This window comes from Balaenoptera acutorostrata, chromosome X (genome assembly GCF_949987535.1).
Source record: "Balaenoptera acutorostrata chromosome X, mBalAcu1.1, whole genome shotgun sequence".
NCBI classification, from domain to species: Eukaryota; Metazoa; Chordata; class Mammalia; order Artiodactyla; family Balaenopteridae; genus Balaenoptera; species Balaenoptera acutorostrata.
The window spans coordinates 72,494,803-72,517,723 of record NC_080085.1 but is presented as its reverse complement, the minus strand read 5'-3'; the positions used below and the strand labels follow the sequence as shown (position 1 = coordinate 72,517,723).

Here is a 22,921-nt window from a genome sequence, read left to right as displayed (position 1 = left end):
ATAGCAAGCTTCAGTTCCCTGCTAGCCCACAGAATGATTCAAACAAGTCAATCACATTCTCCTGTGGGAAACAGAGATTTCACCATGCCTAGGGGTTACACCACAGCCTCTGCTTGTTCATTCTGTTTCCAAGTAGAATTACCCTATGGCCCTGCATGTCATACAATGTTCTCCTCTTATAGGCTGTAAGTATATGTGACTAATACACTACTGTTGATTTCATCTGTCTAGTGTTGGGAATCAGTTGTTTATCAATCCTCATAACCCTAAGCAAGAATCCCTTCCTTATCAACTGGAAGAAGTGGAGGTGATCAAAACATATGGCTTGGAATTTCCCATCATATATAATTGCAAATATAAAGCAAGATATAGGTACCAGAATGTCCATTTCAGCATTGATTTTAATAGCAATAACCTGAAAACCACCTAAATGTTCACCATTAGATAACTAAATTAGATAATATAATTAGAAAATATTAGATAACAATTACATAAGTAAATTGTATAGTGTCCATATGATGGAGCACAAAGTAGCAGTTAAAAAGACTGAAGTATATCTGTATGTGATGATATAGAAAGATCTTCAAGATACACTAAGTGAAAAAAATTAAATTATAGTATCATCAATTTTTTTTCTAAATGTATATGCATTTTTACCCTGGAAAGTTATGCAGGAAACTACTGACAGTGGTTGCCTTTGGTGTCAGGATTGGAAGTTTGTAACTAAGGAAGGAGAGAGACCGTAGCTCATTTTATACCTTTCTAATTGTTTGACTTTTTTTTTAATCAAGTGCATAATTACTTTTATTTTTACAATGAAAATAAAAGTAAAAAGGCATGATACCTGCTATTAAGCAGCCCATTGTCTAGTGAAAAAATGAACAAGATTTCACAAAACAAGTTTGAAATCTCAACAGCATGGGTTAATATCTGGACTGATGATTGGGATAAGGCAGAGTAGTGCACAGCATATGGAAAACTGAGGGAGTAAGGTGAAGGAAGTGCTAATTGAGCTAGAAATTTTTTAATAGTTCTCACTTCAAAAGGGTTACTTCTAAGTACAAATATATAATTCAGTTCCACATTTAACTAAGATACATACTTAAAACAGGAAACTCTGCTCCCCAATATCAGAGTTTTGTCACTTAGTTTTATTTTTAAGAGAAAAATAAAAGAACTAAATTCCTAGAAGTGTCCTTGAGGCTGGTGAAGAGGCCAGAAGGTTTTTTTCTATTGTGTTACAATATAATCCAGGTGAAATCAAAACAATTGTCTTGTCACATGGGCCAAACCTCAGCTTTCACCTAGATTTCCAGGGTTACTGGAATGTTACTCTTCACAAAATCAGCAAGATAATTGACTAATATGTCTCCCTCACTTAAGTCAGCAGTTAAGGCTGAGGGATGTCTTATAATGTGAAAGTGGCTTTAGATTTCAATAGAGAGACAAAACTGATTTCAACTTCAAGCTCCTCGGGGAAGAATTCACCTTCTCTTTTAAGTGTCCACATTTTTTTTCTTCAGTAAATGAGTATTCAGTTTTAATGTTAATTGATTTTTATTACCTTATTTATTTTCTTAGTTAAAATATGCTCTTAGGAGCTTTAATAATAACTGCCCTTTCCCCCATAAGCTTCTACTTATCAGGCGTTGTCATAATAAGTTGCCTTCAGCATTGCTAATGCAGGAAATTTCTAACAAATCAAATCAGCTTTTATTTAGTTCAATTTAAGGGATGAATCAGCTTTGGATGTCCTCTAAATGAATTACAAATTAATTGGCTCAGTGTGTTCAGTGTTTTGTTCATTATTCCTTCCAGTTTGACAATAATGTAGGCTAGCTTATAGTGGAGAATTTGGTTCAACGGAAAAATATGGGAATATTTATCCTGGCTGTTATGAATTATTTGAATCTACCTAGAACCTTACTACCATTTATTTTGCTCTTTGTTTTGCTTTGAGAATTTTAGCTCCACAACTATTGTACAATAAATATAGGAGGGACATATAATGAGATTTTTATGTTATAAATATTATAACTTGAGGGTTATTTCACTTGATTAAAAAAAAACTTGGATGACATGTTTTGATTCTTTTATTGGAAACATGTAATTTAGTATCAGTACTTGTAATAAATATTACTCATCAGGGTTTTTTTTTTAACTGGGGGGAGATCTAGCTGGTAAGGAAATTGATTGACACACTCAAAGAAAAACTGTACTATATGTCTTATGAAGACACATACTAATTGTACAATCTAACTTCACTTTCTTGGTGGTAAACTGAGAATTCATATATTGTTTTTCCTCCTGATAGCTAAAATTTCTTTTCAAAAGATTGTAGCTTTAAAACAAATTTGCACCTGTTGTTTAGTATTGTATCAGCTTTAGTTATGATAACTCTTTTATTTAAGTCATGGTTTATATGTTGTGTACATTATTTCCTGTTGTTACCTGTATCTAATTTAGGAGAGGGTTCCATTTTAAATTTCAGTTAGGAAGGAAACATTGTAAGCATTTTATGTCTAGGAAGGCTTTGAAGTCTAACCTCTCTGTGGGACCAGATCATTTATTCTTAGGTAGAAGGTAGCAACAGAACCTCACATCTCATGCCATCATGATTTGCCACTTTTGTCCTCAATTCATTCAGTCTCACAGGCTTTCTCTGTCTCTCACTCTCGCTCTCACCACATTCTTTCATCACAAACACACACATACACATACAGGGTTTTGCAGCATATAGATAGATAGACAGATAGATAGATAGATAGATAGATAGATAGATAGATATAGATATTTAGTTTACAAATTTTATTTTTATTTAAAATTTTGGTCATAAAAGTTCCCAATAAATTTTTTAAACAATATTTAACTTAGGAAGTAAAAAGTCTTCTGTTTTCCCTATATATAGTTGGTTATTATATATTCTTGCAGAACTTCTTCCACGTGTCAGCATTTTTCTTTTGTTTTCCTTTTTGTTTTTTTAACATCTTTATTGCAGTATAATTGCTTTACAATGGTGTGTTAGTTTCTGCTGTATAGCAAAGTGAATCAGCTATATGTATACATATATCCCCATATCCCCTCAACAGCATATATATATATTTTTTTTTAATAAATTTATTTATTTATTTATTTATTGACTGCATTGGGTCTTCGTTGCTGTGCACAGGCTTTCTCTAGTTGTGGCAAGCGGGGACTACTCTTTGTTGCGGTTGAGGTGTGCGGGCTTCTCATTACGGTGGCGTCTCTTTGTTGTGGAGCACAGGCTCTAGGCACGTGGGCTGCAGTAGTTGTGGCATGCAGGCTCAGTAGTTGTGGCTTGCAGGCTTAGTTGCTCCACGGCATGTGAGATCCTCCCGGACCAGGGCTCGAACCCATGTCCCTTGCATTGGCAGGCAGATTCTTAACCACTGCACCATCAGGGAAGCCCCTATATTTTTAATTAAAGTTAATTTTCAGATTTTTTTACCACCCCTTGAGATAATTGGAGACACCATAGGGATAAAGCTACTAGAAAAAAATCAGCTATATTTCTACATCTAGCCCTGCTATGGTCTCTCTGTGCCCTGTTGAATAAGTCCTTTAACCTTTCTTTTCATGACTCCTTATTCACAAATAGAGGTCATTATTCTATCATGCTTCTAATTTATTTCCTAGGGATGCCTCCAGGATTCGTTGAATTCAAACAGTATATAAAGTCCATAGTTTATTGGTTTAAAAAACCCCTAAGAATAAAAAGGATGGGCTTATTCTGAAACTTTCAGAAGCCATAAATATGATTCTTTTAAAACAACATTATCTTTGGGGCTTCCCTGGTGGCGCAGTGGTTGAGAATCTGCCTGCTAATGCCGGGGACGCGGGTTCGAGCCCTGGTCTGGGAAGATCCCACATGCCGCAGAGCATCTGGGCCCGTGAGCCACGACTACTGAGCCTGCACGTCTGGAGCCTGTGCTCCACAACAAGAGAGGCCATGATAGTGAGAGGCCCGCACACCACGATGAAGAGTGGCGCCCGATCGCCGCAACTAGAGAAAGCCCTCGCACAGAAACGAAGACCCAATACAGCCAAAAATTAATTAATTAATTTAAAAAACCAACATTATCTTATTACATTTCTCTTATTTAGTCTTTTAATTAATTATAACATTAGTAGGAGCCTATCTATGGTAAGTCTAGATTAATTTATCAAAAGACAACACGGTGACATGATCCTGACTCTGGTATTTTTTAAATATATGTAGTGTGAATGTGAATACATGTATTATAGAAAAACGTTTGAAAAAACATATATTAGAATTAACAAGTGTAATTTCAGGATTGTTAGTGATTTAAATTTTCTTCTTTTTAAATATATCTGTATTTTCTACAATTAATACGTATTATTTGTGTGACTACAACCATTTTAAGTCAACATTGCTTAATTGTTATCAGGTAAATTTTTTTACTCATTTTATTCTAGCACACTTTCATGTCAGAGTAATAAATACCATGATAATGCCCATTTCAGCAAGGGGGAACACAGAGTAAGAATTGTGAAATTAATTTATGTGTTGAAAGTAACCTAGCACATATCACTCTGATAATTTAATATTCTTCCTTTGAGTATTCTAATTTTTAAAAATGTTTTTTACAGCTACAAGACCGCACTCAGTTCAGTGACCAAGACTTAGCCACCCTTAAGAAGTACTGGGACAATGGCATGACCAGCCTTGGCTCTGTTTGTAGAGAGAAAATTGAAGCAGTTGCATCTGAATTGAATGTTGACTGTGAAATAGTTCGGGTAAGGCATTTTCTTTTTTTTTTTTTAATTAATTAATTAATTTATTTATTTATTTTTTTGGCTATGTTGGGTCTTCGTTTCTGTGCGAGGGCTTTCTCTAGTTGCAGCAAGCGGGGGCCACTCTTCATCGCGGTGCACGGGCCTCTCACTGTCGCGGCCTCTCTTGTTGCGGAGCACAGGCTCCAGACGCGCAGGCTCAGTAATTGTGGCTCACGGGCCTAGTTGCTCCGCGGCATGTGGGATCTTCCCAGACCAGGGCTCGAACCCGTGTCCCCTGCATTGGCAGGCAGATTCTCAACCACTGCACCACCAGGGAAGCCCGCGGGTAAGGCATTTTCAATAATTTTCATGTTTTGGTTGATGAGTGTCATAAATGAAAGCCCTAAAAAGTTGTATGGTTTGCGTTTCTCTAATTAGTGATGTGGAGCATCTTTTCATGTGCTTTTTGGCCATCTGTATGTCTTCTTTGGAGAAAGGTCTATTTAGAGATTCTGCCCATTTTTTGGTTGGGTTGTTTGTTTCTTTCATATTGAGCTGCATGAGCTGTTTATATATTTTGGAGATTAATCCCTTGTCAGTAGCTTCATTTGCAAATATTTTCTCCCATTCTGAGGGTTGTGTTTTCATTTTGTTTATGGTTTCCTTTGCTGTGAAAAACCTTTTAAGTTTCATTAGGTCCTATTTGTTTACTTTTGTTTTTATTTCCGTTTCTCTAGGAGGTAGGTCAAAAAAGATCTTGCTGTGATTTATGTCAAAGAGTGTTCTGCCTGTGTTTTCCTCTAAGAGTTTTATAGTGTCTGGCCTTACATTTAGGTCTTTAACCCATTTAGAGTTTATTTTTGTGTATGGTGTTAGGGAATGTTCTATTTTCATTCTTTTACATGTAGCTGTCCAGTTTTCCCAGCACTACTTACTGAAGAGATTGTCTTTTCTCCATTGTATATTCTTGCCTCCTTAGTCATAGATTAGTTGACCATAGGTGAATGGATTTATCTCTGGACTTTCTGTCCTGTTCCATTGATTTATATATCTGTTTTTGTGTCAGTACCATACTTTTTTGATTACTGTTTTGATTACTGTAGCTTTGTAGTATAGTCTGAATTCAGCCTGATTCCTTCAGCTCCATTCTTCTTTCTCAAGATCGCTTTGGCTAGTTAGGGTCTTCTGTGTTTCCATACAAATTCCAAAATTTTTTGCTCTAGTTCTCTGAAAAATGCCTCACACTGGTCAGAATGGCCATCATCAAAAAATCTACAAACAATAAATACTGGAGAGAGTGTGGAGAAAAGGGGACCCTCCTACACTGTTAGTGGGAATGTAAATTGGTACAACCATTATGGAGAACAGTATGGAGGTTTCTTAAAAAACTAAATATAGAGCTACCATATGATCCAGCAATCCCATTCCTGGGCATATATCCAGAGAAAACCAAAATTCAAAAAGATACATACATCCCAATGTTCACTGCAGCACTATTTACAGTAGCCAAGACATGGAAGCAACCTAAATGTCCATCAACAGAGGAATGGATAAAGAAGATGTGGTACATATATACAATGGAATATTACTCAGCCATAAAAAGAGAATGAAATAATGCCATTTGCAGCAACATGAATGGACCTAGAGATTATCATACTAAGTGAAGTAAGTCAGACAGAGAAAGACAAATAGCATATGATATCGCTTATATGTGGAATCTAATTTTAAAAATGATACAAATGGACTTATATACAAAAGAGAAACAGACTCACAGATCTTGAAATCAAACTTATGGTTACCAAAGGGAAAATGTGGCAGGAAGTGATAAATTAGGAGATTGAGATTAACATATACATACTTCTATATATAAAATTGATAACTAAAAAGGACCTACACTGTAACACAGGGAACTTTACTCAATATTCTCTAATAACCTCTATGGGAAAAGAATCTGAAAAAGAATGGATATATGTATAACTGATTCACTTTGCTGTATACCTGAAACTAACACAACATTGTAAATCAACTATACTCCAATAAAAATTAATTTAAAAAATTGTATGAGGTGCTTTAAACAGTGCCATCAATAAAGTGAAAAAGATAACCCACAGAATGGGAGGAAATATGTTCAAATCATATATCTGATAAGGATCTTATCCAGAATATGTAAAGAACTCTTACATATCAATAATAAAAAGGCAAATAATGCAATTTAAAAATGGGCAATAGATTAGAATAGTCATTTTTCCAAAGAAGATGTACAAGTGGCCAATAAATACACTAAAATATGTTCAACATCATTTGTCATTATGGAAATCAAAACCACAATGAGATACCTCTTAACACCCACTATAATAAGAAAGACAGGTAATAAGTGTTGGCCAGGATGTGGAGCAATTGGAACCATTATACACTTCTGGTGAAAATATAAAATGTTTTAACTACTTTGGAAAGCAGTCCTCAAAATTTTTAACATAGAGTTATCATATGACAGCAATTCCATTCTTAGGTATACACTCAAAAGAAATGAAAAGTGTGTCCACTCAAAAACTTATACATGGAGATGCAGAATCTCTCATATGGAGGGCCAACTATGGGACTTGAGTATCTTGGATTTTGGTATCCCTGATGAGTCTTGGAACCAATCCCCCCAAGGCTACTTCCCGACTGTAGAGTCACATAACTAAGTTGTTGCAAGCATACTTAAAATGTTTCCAATAATTGCATCAAGTAAAAAAAAAAAAAAAAAAGGTATTTCCTTTAGTGTTTACATCTACATTGATAACATCAATTTATTATGTTTTTTTTGTTATTCAGACCAGAGCAGCTTGTTTCTTTATTGCAGATAATACAGTTCATTCAGAGCTTTCAAAATGTGCTTGAAGAGAGAGGTGTAGAATTATGCAACATCATTTCAACATATATGACTACAGAACACTTTTTTCAAAAGACTGACATTACACAGTGACATCAGTTAAGGGGTCATTGCTTTAAGTGTCTTCACACTTGTGATATTTTATTTTTTCTTTGAAATAGTCCTATGAGGTATAGAAGAACAAGGTCACACCTTTCAGATAAAAATGTTGCTAATAAATAATTAAAACTAACTGATATATCAAGTATTAATCGAATATATAGGATATCATTTACTATTCTAGTCACCATAGGGCTAGAATGAAAATGTAAATCTTAGTTCTTGCTCTACTTGAAGAGATAAGTCATACAAGAGGAAAACAACCATGAAATGGTACTTTCTTTTTATCCAACAATATTTTTATACAAGTTTTAGTACATAATGGTATCTGATGTTGCCTGATTACTGAAAATAAGACACATGGATGGTAAATTATTCACTGAAGTTATAAGCAGGTCAGTTCTAGACCTTACATTACCACTTGAGCTTTGTGAATTCCAAAAGAAAATCACTAACTGGTATAATGTCTATCATATAAAGAAAAGAAAGGATAACTAGATTCCCCCAATAATTAGTCAGCAATATCAATGCACCAGCACTGGGGTATTGTTGAATCCAACCTCGTGATCTTCTAAAAATGACCATTCAAAAGTCCCTGGGAAATCACCAGACTCCTTTAGAAGGATCTAGCTAGAACTCTCTGTGTTTCTATAATAATATTTTATTGATCAAGATTGACAAAGTAGAACATTACCCTTCGTTTCCAAAGAGAGACACAAGGTCCTTGGTTTTGTTATTTAAGAAGTGTGTCCTCACCAAATGAACCTACCTATGAAACAGAAACAGACTCACAGACGTAGAGAACAGACCTGTGGTTGCCAAGGGTGGGGGGTGGGGGAGAGATGGAGTGAGAGTTTGGGGTTAGCAGATGCAAACTATTATATACAGAAGAGATAAACAGCAAGGTCTTACTGTATTGCACAGGGAACTGTATTCAATATCCTGTGATAAACCATAGTGGAAAAGAATATAAAAAAGAATGTGTATATATATATATATATATATATATATATATATATATATATATATCTGAATCACTTTGCTGTACAGCAGAAATTAACACAACATTGTAAATCAACTATACTTCAATTTAAAAAAAAAGAAGTGTGTCCTGTAAAATTAACATTATCTTTAGTCTTAATGAAAGATTATTACAAGGGCTTCTAACAATGGGGAACTTACACTACAAAACTTGGCCAGCATGTAATAATGAGAGATATTTTTCTGTCATATAATTTTTAAAAGACAGTATATTTGCTTTGGTTGGAGGTTTTGGCATTCTCCACTAATGACCTCTCTACTACCTGTTACATTATTAACATTAACTTGTTTTGAGAATTGGCAAAAAGTTGCTATATCATATTACTTCAAGTGGTTCTATGGTACTACAAACATAAACTAGGGACCAAAGAAACAATAAAAATATTCATCTATGTTAAGAGACTTATTATTCATAATGGTCAGAAATTCTGAATTCTACATATAATACAAGGTGGAATTTCAATTAATGCTTTAATATTATGGTGACAACATTCACAGCTCAACCAGTAACTAATGGGATAACTTTGGGTGTCACTCTCTAAAATTCAGTGTTCACAGCTGTTTTAAAAAAGAGAGAGAGAGAGAGAGAGAGAGAACAAATTACCTGCTTCACTGAGGTGAAAGAAATGAGAACTGAATATGTTCTAAGGATCACTGGTCCCTTCAGGGAGCCAGTTCCAAATTACTTAGGAAAACACTTAATACTATACCTTTCCCATGCCCCCAGGAGATTAGTATAAGTATCAACATACTCCAAGGCTCTGTGAAGTTCTGCTGTATTGAAATTTATTAACTTTCCATAACCAAGTATTTCTCCAGTCTACTTGTTCCCAAAACAATTCTGCTTTTTCCTGTTAACACCTATTTGTACCCCCAGGAATCAGTGCTCCCCAGAACACACTTGAGGGTGATGCCTCATGAAAACAAAAAGATGAATTTTAATGACCTCCAGGAATAAAAGTTTTGAACTTGATGATGTTATTCTTTCTGATTATAAGCAACACACACAATAAGACACCCTTGCCACCCTTGCTGGAGGTAGCTGCAGAGTTCAAGTACCGATAATGTAACAGTGATGAGTTTGTACGGAGAGCAAACTGGATGCATCTCGTGATGCTACCTATACAGGATGAGGTAAAGCTCTTTTGAGTGTGAACATCGATTCATCTTTTTTAAGAAAAATTGATTTGACTTTGAAGCAAAAGTTTATCAATTTCAAAACTATATCGGGCTTCCCTGGTGGCGCAGTGGTTGAGAGTCTGCCTGCCAATGCAGGGGACACGGGTTCGAGCCCTGGTCTGGGAGGATCCCACATGCCGCGGAGCGGCTGGGCCCGTGAGCCACAATTGCTGAGCCTGCGCGTCTGGGGCCTGTGCTCCGCAACGCGAGGGGCCGTGATGGTGAGAGGCCTGCGCACCGCGATGAAGAGTGGCCTGCGCTTGCCGCAGCTGGGGAGAGCCCTCGCACAGAAACGAAGACCCAACACAGCCATAAATAAATAAATTAAAAAAAATTATATCTATTCAAATTAAATAAGACTACCAATTCTTGTGTCAGCTTACCATCATTAACATGAAAATCAAAAAGACATACTATAAATTGAAAAGAAACTCTAAGCTTATGAATATCAACAAAGTATCCTTCAAATTTTTCTTTTAATTTTGAAATCCTTGTATATAGAACTGGTGATTACTGCTACAATCTGCACATTGATTCATATTAGAAAAGTGTATAAAATAATCATTTTTATTGATTTGAAAAGTTTTAATCTTAGCAAAAATTATCACACTTGTCTGGGTAGTTCACAAATAAGCTCTTCCTTTCATTGAATCTTCAAATTTAACTTGATCTTATGCAGTGTGATCTCAGTGAAAAAAGTAGAAATCACATTGCCAGTTTTGTCTTTTATTAGTGAATATTCGGTAAACATTACTACTGTGGACTTATTGTGTCACTTCCAAATTCAGATGTTGAAACCCTAATCCACAATATGATGATATTTAGAGGTGGGGCCTTTGTAAGGTAATTAGGTTAAATTAGTTCCTGAGAGTGAGGACCTCAAGATGGGATTAATGCCATAATGAAAAGACCCACATCTCTCTTTCTCTCTCTTGGCCCTGTGAGGACACATGGAGAAGTTGGCTGTCTACAAGCCAGGAAGTGGACTCTCAACAGACACCAGGTCTGGTGGTGCCTTGATCTAGACAAATATTTGTTGTTTAAAGAAAACTTCTACATGGATATTCATAACAGCATTATTCATAATAGCAAAAAAGTGGGAAAAAATGCTCATCAAGTGAATGAATAAACAAAATGTGATATATGCATATAGTGGAATATTATAGAACCATATAAAGGAATAAAATACTGAAATATGCTACAAAATAGATGAATCTTGAAAACATTATGCCAAGTGAAAGAAGCCAGTCACAAAAGACTGCATATTTTATAGTTCCATTTATATGAAATGTCCAGAATAGGCACATCTATAGAGACAGAGGGTATATTAGTGGTTGCCAGGGGCTGGGGGGAGAGAGGAATGGGGAGTGACTGCTAATGGGTATAGGGTTTGTTTTTGGCATGATGAAAATGTTCTGGAATTAGCTAGTGGTAATTGTTGCACAACTCTGTGAATATGTTAAAAATCTTTTCACTGTACACATTAAATGAATGAGTTGTATGGCATGTTAAATATATCGATAACACTGTTTTTAAAATTGCATGAGATATCTGCCCTCTTAGCGCAGCTGGCAGCACATCAGTCTCATAAAATTGCATGAGGTGATCTGAAATACAGTACTTCCCCCTTATCTGTGGTTTTGCTTTCTGCAATTTCAGTTACCTGTGCTCAACTGCAGTCTGAAAATATTAAATGGAAAATTCCAGAAATAAACAATTCATAAGTTTTCATTTGTGCTCTGTTTGGAGTAGCATGATGGATCTTGTGTCCTCCTGCTCCATCCTAGGATGTGAATCATCCCTTTCTCCAGCGTATTCATGCTGTATATGCTACCCACCCATTAGTCACTTAGTAGCCATCTAAGTTATTAGATTGACTGTCATGGTATCTCAGTGCTTGTGTTCAAGTAACCCTTATTTTACTTAATAATTGCCCCAAATCTCAAGAGTAGTTATGCTGGCAACTCGAATATTCTCTTACTGTGCCTAGTTTATAAATTAAACTTTATTGTAGGTGTGTGTATAGAAAAAAAAAAGTATATATAACGTTCGATACTATCCCTGGTTTCAGGCATTCACTCAGATAATGGGGGAGTACTGTACATCTCACATATTATATAATTAATGATAGATTGAAAAATTATATTGATCAGTCGTGGGAACTGTAGTTTACATTCCATTTAAAAGATACTTGTATAAGATTTAGACAGTGGCAGAAGTGTGCTGGTATTTAACAACCAGCTTTTTAAGGAAAAAAAAAAGCCCTGATTTATAACATTTGTTGATTTCTATGATATAAAGATTCCTGCCATGGCTGATTCCATGGGTCATTCAATGCAGAGTTCAAAAGAGATGCTAACAATTGGCTCTTGAGAGCAAGTATAAGTAGGCTTCAGCTCACACTGGAGGATCATTACAGAAAATCAAGAGTTAAGTACTATTAAAGAAAAAGGACAAAACGCAGAACTCTTCCAGAGGAAGAAATAAAGTATTTTCTCATACATACATGAAGAAAGAGGGAGAAATATAGGGAGAAATCATAGAGCACATTCCTCAAAATAAATAGTATTCTCAAAATAAATACTGCCCTGTCCAGAGCCGTGCTTTTAATATTTTTTAGGATTCAGATGAGAAATCAAATAAAATCCTGTATTTACTGAGCATGCTATGTGCTATATATACGAACAGGGAACTAGAAATGCATTAGACACTTGTCCTATTTCTAAGGAGCTTAAAGTCTAGCAAAAGGGGTGACAAAAGAATATAAATGACTGAAGAGGAATTGGACTGGCATCATGGTATGAGGAGCCTAAACAAAAGCCACAATTAGGGAAATACAGAGCATGTGTTTTTGTTGTCATTGTTGTTTTTAATGTTTCTTTAAGTCAAAGTTATACATGCACATAGCTTAAGGAGTTAAGTTCTGTAGAACTTGCTAGAAAACCAACATTTTTTTTTAAATCCACAAGCATTTATTTATTTATTTATTTTTTAATGGATGAAAATATTTGAATACTTTATTTTATTTTATTTTATTTTTTAAACATCTTTATTGGAGTATAATTGCTTTACAATGGTGTGTTAGTTTCTGCAAAACCAACATTCTTTACTCCTCTCCTCCTACCATTTCCCGATAGCCAGAGTCAACTACTTTCTACTCTTTTAGATGATCCCTTTGGTATTTACCACCATCTGAATAATGTGGTATATTAATTAGAATTAGGTTTTGCTGTGAATAACAAAAAGACTCAAAATAACAGTGGCTTAAACAAGATATTTCAATTCCATGTACAAGTCCAGAGCTGGCATAGCCGTTCTGCCTTGTGAAGTCCTCAAGAGACTCTAATGCCTTCCATCTTCCATTCTGCCATCCCTATGATGTAGCCCTGGTCCTCAAGGTCCAAAATTATGGCATTTATGGTCCAGGCAGCATGACAGAGATGGGGAGAAAGAAGGGACAAAAAGTGTGTACTAGCTATCTTTTAAAAGGGATTCCCAGAAACTGCCACAAAACACATTCACTTAAATCCCATTGGCTAAGTATTAGTCACATGGTCATACCTAACTAAAAGGGAAGCTGCAAATGTAGTTATATTGTAGGGAGTCATGTGCCCAGCTAAACTTTCAGTTATTATTGGAAGAGGGAGAAAGATATTGGGGAACACCTAGCTGTCTCATCTATCTGTTTATATCACTACTTCCTGATTTTTCAGTGTTAGGCATTGTTGATTGATTTTTGACTATGAAATGCAAGGCATTTTTTCTAACTCTTTCAAGATCTCTTTATTGATCCTTTCACCTACATGCATACTTCTTCTCTTCTTATCCTCACAGTATAATTATTCCATAATTTTGGTTAGTTTGATATTCAGTGTTAACATTATTATGACTATGTAAATGCTTTACACATTTGACTTGTGTGGTATAATATTATTTTTTGTCCTTTTCTGCATACTATTATTTTGTTTCCTTGGAGTTCTTTATTTACTTAGGTTTTGGTTTTTGTATGTTTGCTTGCTTAATTTTCTAGGTACTACTACTAATTTATCCTCAAAACCTTCCCCAGTTGTACATACCTCCTTTCAATACATTCATACACATTTGGTAGTGCAGCAATTTTATCATCTTAAAGAAACTTTCCTGGAACTTCTGAGCTGCTCCAACATGAATTGGTTACTCTGCACCTGGAGCACAACTGTTACCCTGAGATTTCCATATTCAATCTGTTTGTTTTTTTGCTATGCTTTCAGTAAGATATCCTCAAATTTATCTTCCAACTTTTCTACTGAGTTTTTTTCATTTTTGTTCTTATTCAATCTGCCACTGATACTAATAAACTCCACGTGCCATGACAGCAGCATTCAGGCTCCATGGACTGTCATAAGGGTTCCTGGAGACCCCATACTGCAGGAGAGAGGACACAGAGACAGAGTATTACTAAAAACATACTCTTCCAAAATGAAAGATAAGATAACCACAGGGTTCCTCACTAGGATTCTATTTGATATAAAGGAGTTTTAGGCATAACTGAGGTTAAAAATGGTCAAAGCCATGGATACTGTGCAGAAATCTTTATCCCTATAGAAAATACTAACATACAGAAAAAGAAAGAAGTATTACCATTTTCTTCTTGCTTATGGCTTGTTAAAGCTTCTACTAGAGGAAAGAATAGTGAACTGCTTACTATTTTTTTTATTTTTAGTGGTTTTCCAAAATGCATCATGCCCACAGCAGAAAGAAACTTTGAAAAGGTTATGTGTTGTAATAGGACCTCTTTTGTAATATTAGATAAACTGCAAATAAGAATATGTTTGCCACATAAATATATTCCTGAGATTGTGGTAGAAACTATGTAGATGTTTTAAAGTCTAATAGACCTTCTAGTTATTGATCACCAAAATGAACTTTGCCTCAGGATGTCTAGTTAGCCATTACTTGTGGAATAATGTGCAAATTTTAGATTCATGTTTCCTTGTTATATCTTATACTTCTTAAAAAGCCTAGGAAGCAAATTTGGTATATTTTCCCTTTAACTTCATTGAATATTATGTACATACATTTCTTTAATGTGGAATGTTTTCCCAGGTTCGTGCCTATTATTTAGTGACTTATTTATTCATGAAAGATAAACCGAACACCTATTATGTGCCAGAACTCTTCTAGATGCCATGAGAAAAACGCAGCTCTCCTTCAGAATTTGCAATTTAGCATGGTCAAATTTTTTAAAGTCTCTGCGCTTCAGTAAACAGTAAATGGACATAATATAACAGAGGGTTGTTTTGAGATAATGTATGTGGATAATAAGTGTAAAGCACTATAAGTCACCCATAAAAGTTTGTTCCCTCTCCTATCTCTCTGCAATTCAGTTTAATGCCTACCCTTTCCATCTGTGTTTTCACTGTAGTGGACATATGTAAAAACAAACTCTTGTATGGTCAAATATTTATATAAACAACACATGTTTGAATGTTTAAAATACATTTTGAAAGACAAGTAAATTTCATGGAAAACAGATGTATGTTTTTACATTTTAGATTATGTTTATTTTCCAAGTATCATGGCTAAATTTGAAATGCCTTTAAATAGAAGAATGCTTTTCACTTATACTGTTTTTAGCTTGTTTTTGCATTAAATATAACCCTCCACCACCGCTGTGTATGAAAAACAAATTGTAAACTCTCTATTATATAACATGGAGATTGACTTAAAGCTGGTGGGCATCTTGAGATTGAATACCATACTCTTATTTTATATAAGTAAAGTGTAGATAGATGGGGGTATGGCTCACCGAAGATCACACAGCTGGTCAGTGATTAGAGTCCAGATCTCTTTATTACCAGTCTACCATTATTTTCATTTCCATTTAACCAGTCTATGCCTTACCATAAGAATTACTTTGCATATTTCTTTTTTTTTTTTTTTTTTTGATGTTTGCTGTGGGTTTGTCATATATGGCCTTTATTATGTTGAGGTAGGTTCCCTCTATGCCCACTTTCTGGAGAGTTTTTATCAGAAATGGGTGTTGAATTTTGTCAAAAGCTTTTTCTGCATCCATTGAGATGATCATATGGTTTTTATTCTTCAATTTGTTAATATGGTGTATCACATTGATTGATTAGCGTATATTGAAGGATCCTTGCATCCCTGGGATAAATCCCACTTGATCGTGGTGTATAATCCTTTTAATGTGTTGTTGGATTCTGTTTGCTAGTATTTTGTTGAGGATTTTTGCATCTATATTCATCAGTGATATTGGTCTGTAATTTTCTTTTTTTGTAGTGTCTTTGTCTGGTTTTGGTATCAGGGTGATGGTGGCCTCATAGAATGAGTTTGGGAGTGTTCCTTCCTCTGCAATTTTTTGGAAGAGTTTGAGAAGGATGGGTGTTAGCTCTTCTCTAAATGTTTGATAGAATTCACCTGTGAAGCCATCTGGTCCTGGACTTTTGTAGTTGGAAGATTTTTAATCACAGTTTCAATTTCATTACTTGTGATTGGTCTGTTCATATTTTCTGTTTCTACCTGGTTCAGTCTTGGAAGGTTATACCTTTCTAAGAATTTGTCCATTTCTTCCAGGTTGTCCATTTTATTGGCATAAAGTTGCTTGTAATAGTCTCTTAGGATGCTTTGTATTTCTGCGGTGTCTGTTGTAACTTCTCCTTTTTCATTTCTGATTTTATTGATTTGAGTCCTCTCCCTCTTTTTCTTGATGAGTCTGGCTAATGGCTTATCAATTTTGTTTATCTTCTCAAAGAACCAACTTTTAGTTTTATTGATCTTTGCTATTGTTTTCTTTGTTTCTATTTCATTTATTTCTGCTCTGATCTTTATGATTTCTTTCCTTCTGCTAACTTTGGGTTTTGTTTGTTCTTCTTTCTCTAGTTTCTTTAGGTGTAAGGTTAGATTGTTTACTTGAGATTTTTCTTGTTTTTTAGGTAGGCTTGTATAGCTATAAACTTCCCTCTTAGAACTGCTTTTGCTGCATCCCATAGGTTTTGGGTCGTTGTGTTTTCATTGTCATTTGTCTCAGGTATTTTTTTTTATTTCCTCTTTGATTTCTTCAGTGATCTCTTGGTTATTTAGTAACGTATTGTTTAGCCTCCATGTGTTTGTCTTTTTTACGTTTTTTTCCCTGTAATTCATTTCTAATCTCATAGCGTTGTGGTCCGAAAAGATGCTTGATATGATTTCAATTTTCTTAAATTTACTGAGGCTTGATTTGTGACCCAAGATGTGATCTATCCTGGAGAATGTTCCGTGCGCACTTGAGAAGAACGTGTAATCTGCTGTTTTTGGATGGAATGTCCTATATATATCAATTAAATCTATCTGGCCTATTGTGTCATTTAAAGCTCCTGTTTCCTTATTTATTTTCATTTTGGATGATCTGTCCATTGGTGTAAGTGAGGTGTTAAAGTCCCCCACTATTATTGTGTTACTGTCGATTTCCTCTTTTATAGCTGTTAGCAGTTGCCTTATGTATTGAGGTGCTCCTATGTTGGGTGCATATATATTTATAATTGTTATATCTTCTTCTTGGATTGATCCCTGGATCATTATGTAGTGTCCTTCCTTGTCTCTTGTAACATTCTTTATTTTAAAGTCTATTTTATCTGATATGAGTATAGCTACTCCAGCTTTCTTTTGATTTCCATTTGCATTGAATATCTTTTTCCATCCCCTCACTTTCAGTCTGTATGTGTCCCTAGGTCTGAAGTGGGTCTCTTGTAGACAGCATATATATGGGTCTTGTTTTTGTACCCATTCAGCCAGTCTATGTCTTTTGGTTGGGGCATTTAATCCATTCACGTTTAAGGTAATTATCGATATGTATGTTCCTATGACCATTTTCTTAATTGTTTTGGGTTTGTTTTTGTAGGTCCTTTTCTTCTCTTGTGTTTCCCACTTAGAGAAGTTCCTTTAGCATTTGTTGTAGAGCTGGTTTGGTGGTGCTGAATTCTCTTAGCTTTTGCTTGTCTGTAAAGCTTTTGATTTCTCCATCAAATCTAAATGAGATCCTTGCCGGGTAGAGTAATCTTGGTTGTAGGTTCTTCCCTTTCATTACTTTAATTATATCATGCCACTCCCTTCTGGCTTGCAGAGTTTCTGCTGAGAAATCAGCTGTTAACCTTATGGGAGTTCCCTTGTATGTTATTTGTCGATTTTCCCTTGCTGCTTTCAATAATTTTTCTTTGTCTTTAATTTTTGCCACTTTGATTACTATGTGTCTCGGTGTGTTTCTCCTTGGGTTTATTCTGTATGGGACTCTCTGCGCTTCCTGGACTTGGGTGGCTATTTCCTTTCCCACGTTAGGGAAGTTTTCAACTATAATCTCTTCAAATATTTTCTCTGGTCCTTTCTCTCTCTCTTCTCCTTCTGGGACCCCTATAATGCGAATGTTGTTGCGTTTAATGTTGTCCCAGAGGTCTCTTAGGCTGTCTTCATTTCTTTTCATTCTTTTTTCTTTAGTCTGTTCCACAGCAGTGAATTCCACCATTCTGTCTTCCAGGTCACTTATCCGTTCTTCTGCCTCAGTTATTCTGCTATTGAATCCTTCTAGTGTAGTTTTCATTTCAGTTATTGTATTGGTCATCTCTGTTTGTTTGTTCTTTAATTCTTCTAGGTCTTTGTTAATCATTTCTTGCATCTTCTCAATCTTTGCCTCCATTCTTATTCCGAGGTCCTGGATAATCTTCACTATCATTATTCTGAATTCTTTTCCTGGAAGGTTGCCTATCTCCACTTCATTTAGTTGTTTTTCTGGGTTTTTTTCTTGTTCCTTCATCTGGTACATAGCCCTCTGCCTTTTCATCTTCTCTATCTTTCTGTAACTGTGGTTTTTGGTCCACAGGCTGCAGGATTGTAGTTTTTCTTGCTTCTGCTGTCTGCCCTCTGGTGGTTGAGGCTATCTAAGAGGCTTGATGGGAGGCTCTGGTGGTGGGTCTGCATATTTCTTAAAAGTACAGAATCTTGTTAAAGCTAAAGCCTCTGGCAAGTACTGAAATTGGAGTTGATCATTTCCTAAGGTGCAGCATTAATCTTTCTTACGTAATGTATCACCATGTACATATTTTTCTACATGAGCTTCTCTGAGGACAACAGTTATAAACGCTTGATGGGGCATATGCCAGAGTGTAAAAAAGAAAAATATACTGATTAACAAGACTCGAAAAGAAAGGTGGGGGGAGACCTTCCAGATAGCGGAGGAGTAAGATGCAGAGATCACCTTCCTCCCCACAAATACATCAAAAATACATCTACATGTGGAACAACTCCTACATAACACCTACTGAATGCTGGCAGAAGACCTCAGACTTCCCAAAAGGCAAGAAATTCCCCACGTACCTAGGTAGGGTAAAAGAAAAAAGGAAAAACAGAGACAAAAGAATAGGAATGGGACCTGCACATCTGAGAGGGAGCTGTGAAGGAGGAAATGTTTCCATACACTAGGAAGCCCCTTCAGTGGCGGAGACAGGCGGTGGGCAGGGGGGAAGCTTTGGAGCCATGGAGGAGAGTACAGCAACAGGGGTGTAGAGGGCAAAACAGAGAGATTCCCGCACAGAGGATCAGTGCTAACCAGCACTTACCAGCCTGAGAAGCTTGTCTGCTCACCCACCAGGGCAGGTGGGGGCTGGGAGCTGAGGTTCTGGCTTCGGAGGTAAGATCCCAGGCAGAGGACTTGGGTTGGCTGTGTGAACACAGCCTGATGGGGGCTAGTGCACCACAGCTAGCTGGGAGGGAGTCTGGGAAAAAATCTGGACCTGCCTAAGAGGCAAGAGACAATTGTTTCCAGGTGCTCGAGGAGAGGAGATTTAGAGCACTGCCTAAACAACCTCCAGAGATGGGCATGAGCAGGCTATCAGCACAGACACCAAAGATGGCCATGAAATGCTAAGGCTGCTGCTGCAGCCACCAAGAATCCTGTGTGCAAGCACAGGTCACTCTCCACACCTCCCCTCCCAGGAGCCTGTGCAGCCCACCACTACCAGGGTCCCATGATCCAAGGACAACTTCCCCAGAAGAACACACGGTGCACCTCAAGCTCTTGCAACATCATGCCGGCCTCTGCCACCACAGGCTCAACCTGCATTCCATACCCCTGCCACCCCCTGGGCTGAGTGAGCCAGAGACCCCTAAACAACTGCTACTTTAACCCCGTCCTGTCTGGGCAAAGAACAGACACCCTCAGACGACCTACACGCAGAGGCAGGGCAAAACCCAAAGCCAAACCCCAGGAGCTGTGCAAACAAAGAAGAGAAAGGGGAATTTCTCCCAGCAGCCTCAGGAGCAGTGGATTAAATGTCCACAATCAATTGGATGCAGCCTGCATCTGTGAAATACCTGACTAGATAACAAATGATCCCAAAATTGAGGTGCTGAATTTTGGGAGCAACTGTAGACTTGGGGTTGGCCTTCTGCATCTAATTTGTTTCTGATTTTAAGTTTATTTTAGTTTAGTATTTAGAGTTTATTATCATTGGTCGATTTGTTTATCGATTTGGTTGTCCTCTTCTTCCTTTTTTTTTCTCTTATATATAGATATATATTTTTTCCTTATTCTCTTTTTGTGATGGTGTATGTGTATGCTTCTTTGTGTGATTTGTCTGCATAGCCTTGCGTTTACCATTTGTCCTAGGGTTCTGTCTGTCCATTTTGTTTGTTTGTTTGTTTGATTTTTAGTATAGTTTTTAGCGCTTGTTATAATTGGTGGTTTGTTTTTTGGATTGGCTGCTTTCTTCTTGCTATCTTTCTTTGTTTTTCCTTTTTTTATTACCTTACAATTTTTTTAAATTTTTAATACTTATTTTTTATTTTAATTACATTTTAATTTAATTTTATTTTATTTTTTCCTCCTTTCTTTTTTTCTCCCTTTGTTTCTGAGCCGTGTGGCTGACATGGTCTTGATGCTCCAGCCAGGTGTAAGGCCTCTGCCACTGAGGTGGGAGAGCCGAGTTCAGGACATTGATCTAACAGAGACCTCCAAGATCCACATAATATGAAGCAACAAAAGTTCTCCCAGAGATCACGATCTCAACGCTAAGAGCCAGCTCCACTCGACAACCAGCAAGGTACAGTGTTGGACACCCTATGTAAAACAACTAGCAAAACAGGAATACAACCCCACCCATTAACAGAGAGGCTGCCTAAAGTCATAAAAAGATCACAGACACCCCAAACCAAACCACTGGATGTGGTCCTGCCACAAGAAAGAAAAGATCCAGCCTCATCCACAAGAACACAGGCACCAATCACCTCCAGAGGAAGCCTACACAAACCACTGAACCAACCTCAACCACTGGGGGCAGACACCAAAAACAACGGGAACTATGAAGCTGCAACCTGCAAAAAGGAGACCCCAACACAGTAAAGTTAAGCAAAAGGAGAATACAGAGAAACACACAGCAGATGAAGGAGCAAGGTAAAAAACCACCAGACGAAACAAATGAAGAGGAAATAGGTAGTGTACCTGAAGTAGAATTCAGAGAAATTATAATAAAGATGATACAAAATCTTGGAAACAGAATGGAGAAAATACAAGAAACGTTTAACAAGGACCTAGAAGAACTAAAGAGCAAACAAACAATGATGAAGAACACAATAAATGGAATTAAAAATTCTCGAGAAGGAATCAATAGCAGAATAACTGAGGCAGAAGAACGGATAAGTGACCTGGAAGATGAAATAGTGGAAATAACTATTGCAGAGCAGAATAAAGGAAGAAAGAATGAAAGGAATTGAGGACAGTCTTAGAGACCTCTGGGACAACATTAAACACACCAACATTCGAATTATAGGGGTCCCAGAAGAAAAAGAGAAAAAGAAAGGGACGGAGAAAATATTTGAAGAGATTATAGTTGAAAACTTCCTTAATATGGCAAAGGAAATAGGCAATCAAGTCCAAGAAGCGAAGAGAGTCCCATACAGGATAAATCCAAGGAGAAACACGCCAAGACACATATTAATCAAACTATCAAAAGTTAAATACAAAGAAAACATATTAAAAGTAACAAGGGAAAAACAACAAATAATATACAAGGGAATCCCCATAAGGTTAACAGCTGATCTTTCAGCAGAAATTCTGCAAGCCACAAGGGAGTGGCAGGACATATTTAAAGTGAAGAAAGGGAAAAACCTACAGCCAAGATTACTCTACCTATGAAGGATCTCATTCAGATTCAACAAAGAAATTAAAATCTTGACAAAAAAGCAAAAGTTAAGAGAATTCAGCAGCACCAAACCAGCTTTACAACAAATGCTAAAGGAATTTCTCTAGGCAGGAAACACAAGAGAAGGAAAATACCTACAATAACAACCCAAAACAATTAAGAAAAAAGGTAATAGGGATTGCATATTGAAAACTACCTTAAATGTAAATGGATTAAATGCTCCAACCAAAAGGCATAGACTGGATGAATGGATACAAAAGCAAGACCCATATATATGCTGTCTACAAGAGACCCACTTCAGACCCAGGGACACATACAGACTGAAAGTGAGGGGATGGAAAAAGATATTCCACACAAATGGAAATCAAAAGAAAGCTGGAATAGCAATTCTCATATCAGACAAAATAGACTGTAAAATAAAGACTATTACATGAGACAAAGAAGGAAACTACATAATGATGAAGGGATCAATCCAAGAAGAAGATATAACAATTGTAAATATTTATGCACCCAACGTAGGGGCACCTTAATACCTAGGGCAAATAATAGCAACCATAAAACGGGAAATCGACAGTAACACAATCATAGTAGGGGACTTTAACACCCCATTTTAGCCAATGGACAGATCATACAAAATGAAAATATATAAGGAAACACAAGCTTTAAATGATACATTAAACAAGATGGACTTAACTGATATTTATAGGACATTCCATCCAAAAACAACAGAATGCACTTTCTTCTCAAATGCTCATGGAACATTCTCCAGGGTAGATCATATCTTGGGTCATAAATCAATCCTTGG

General features: G+C 36.4%; 1 protein-coding gene across 2 annotated transcripts in view; it reads left to right on the top strand.

The window, feature by feature from the left end:
- Positions 1-22,921, top strand: part of HDX (highly divergent homeobox) — a 165,471-nt gene that overhangs the window by 100,769 nt on the left and 41,781 nt on the right. For both annotated transcript variants that reach the window (XM_057537541.1, XM_057537540.1), the window contains one exon: positions 4,633-4,779. In XM_057537541.1, coding sequence (XP_057393524.1) covers positions 4,633-4,779 — 147 coding nt within the window. The remainder of the gene's footprint in view (positions 1-4,632; positions 4,780-22,921) is intronic.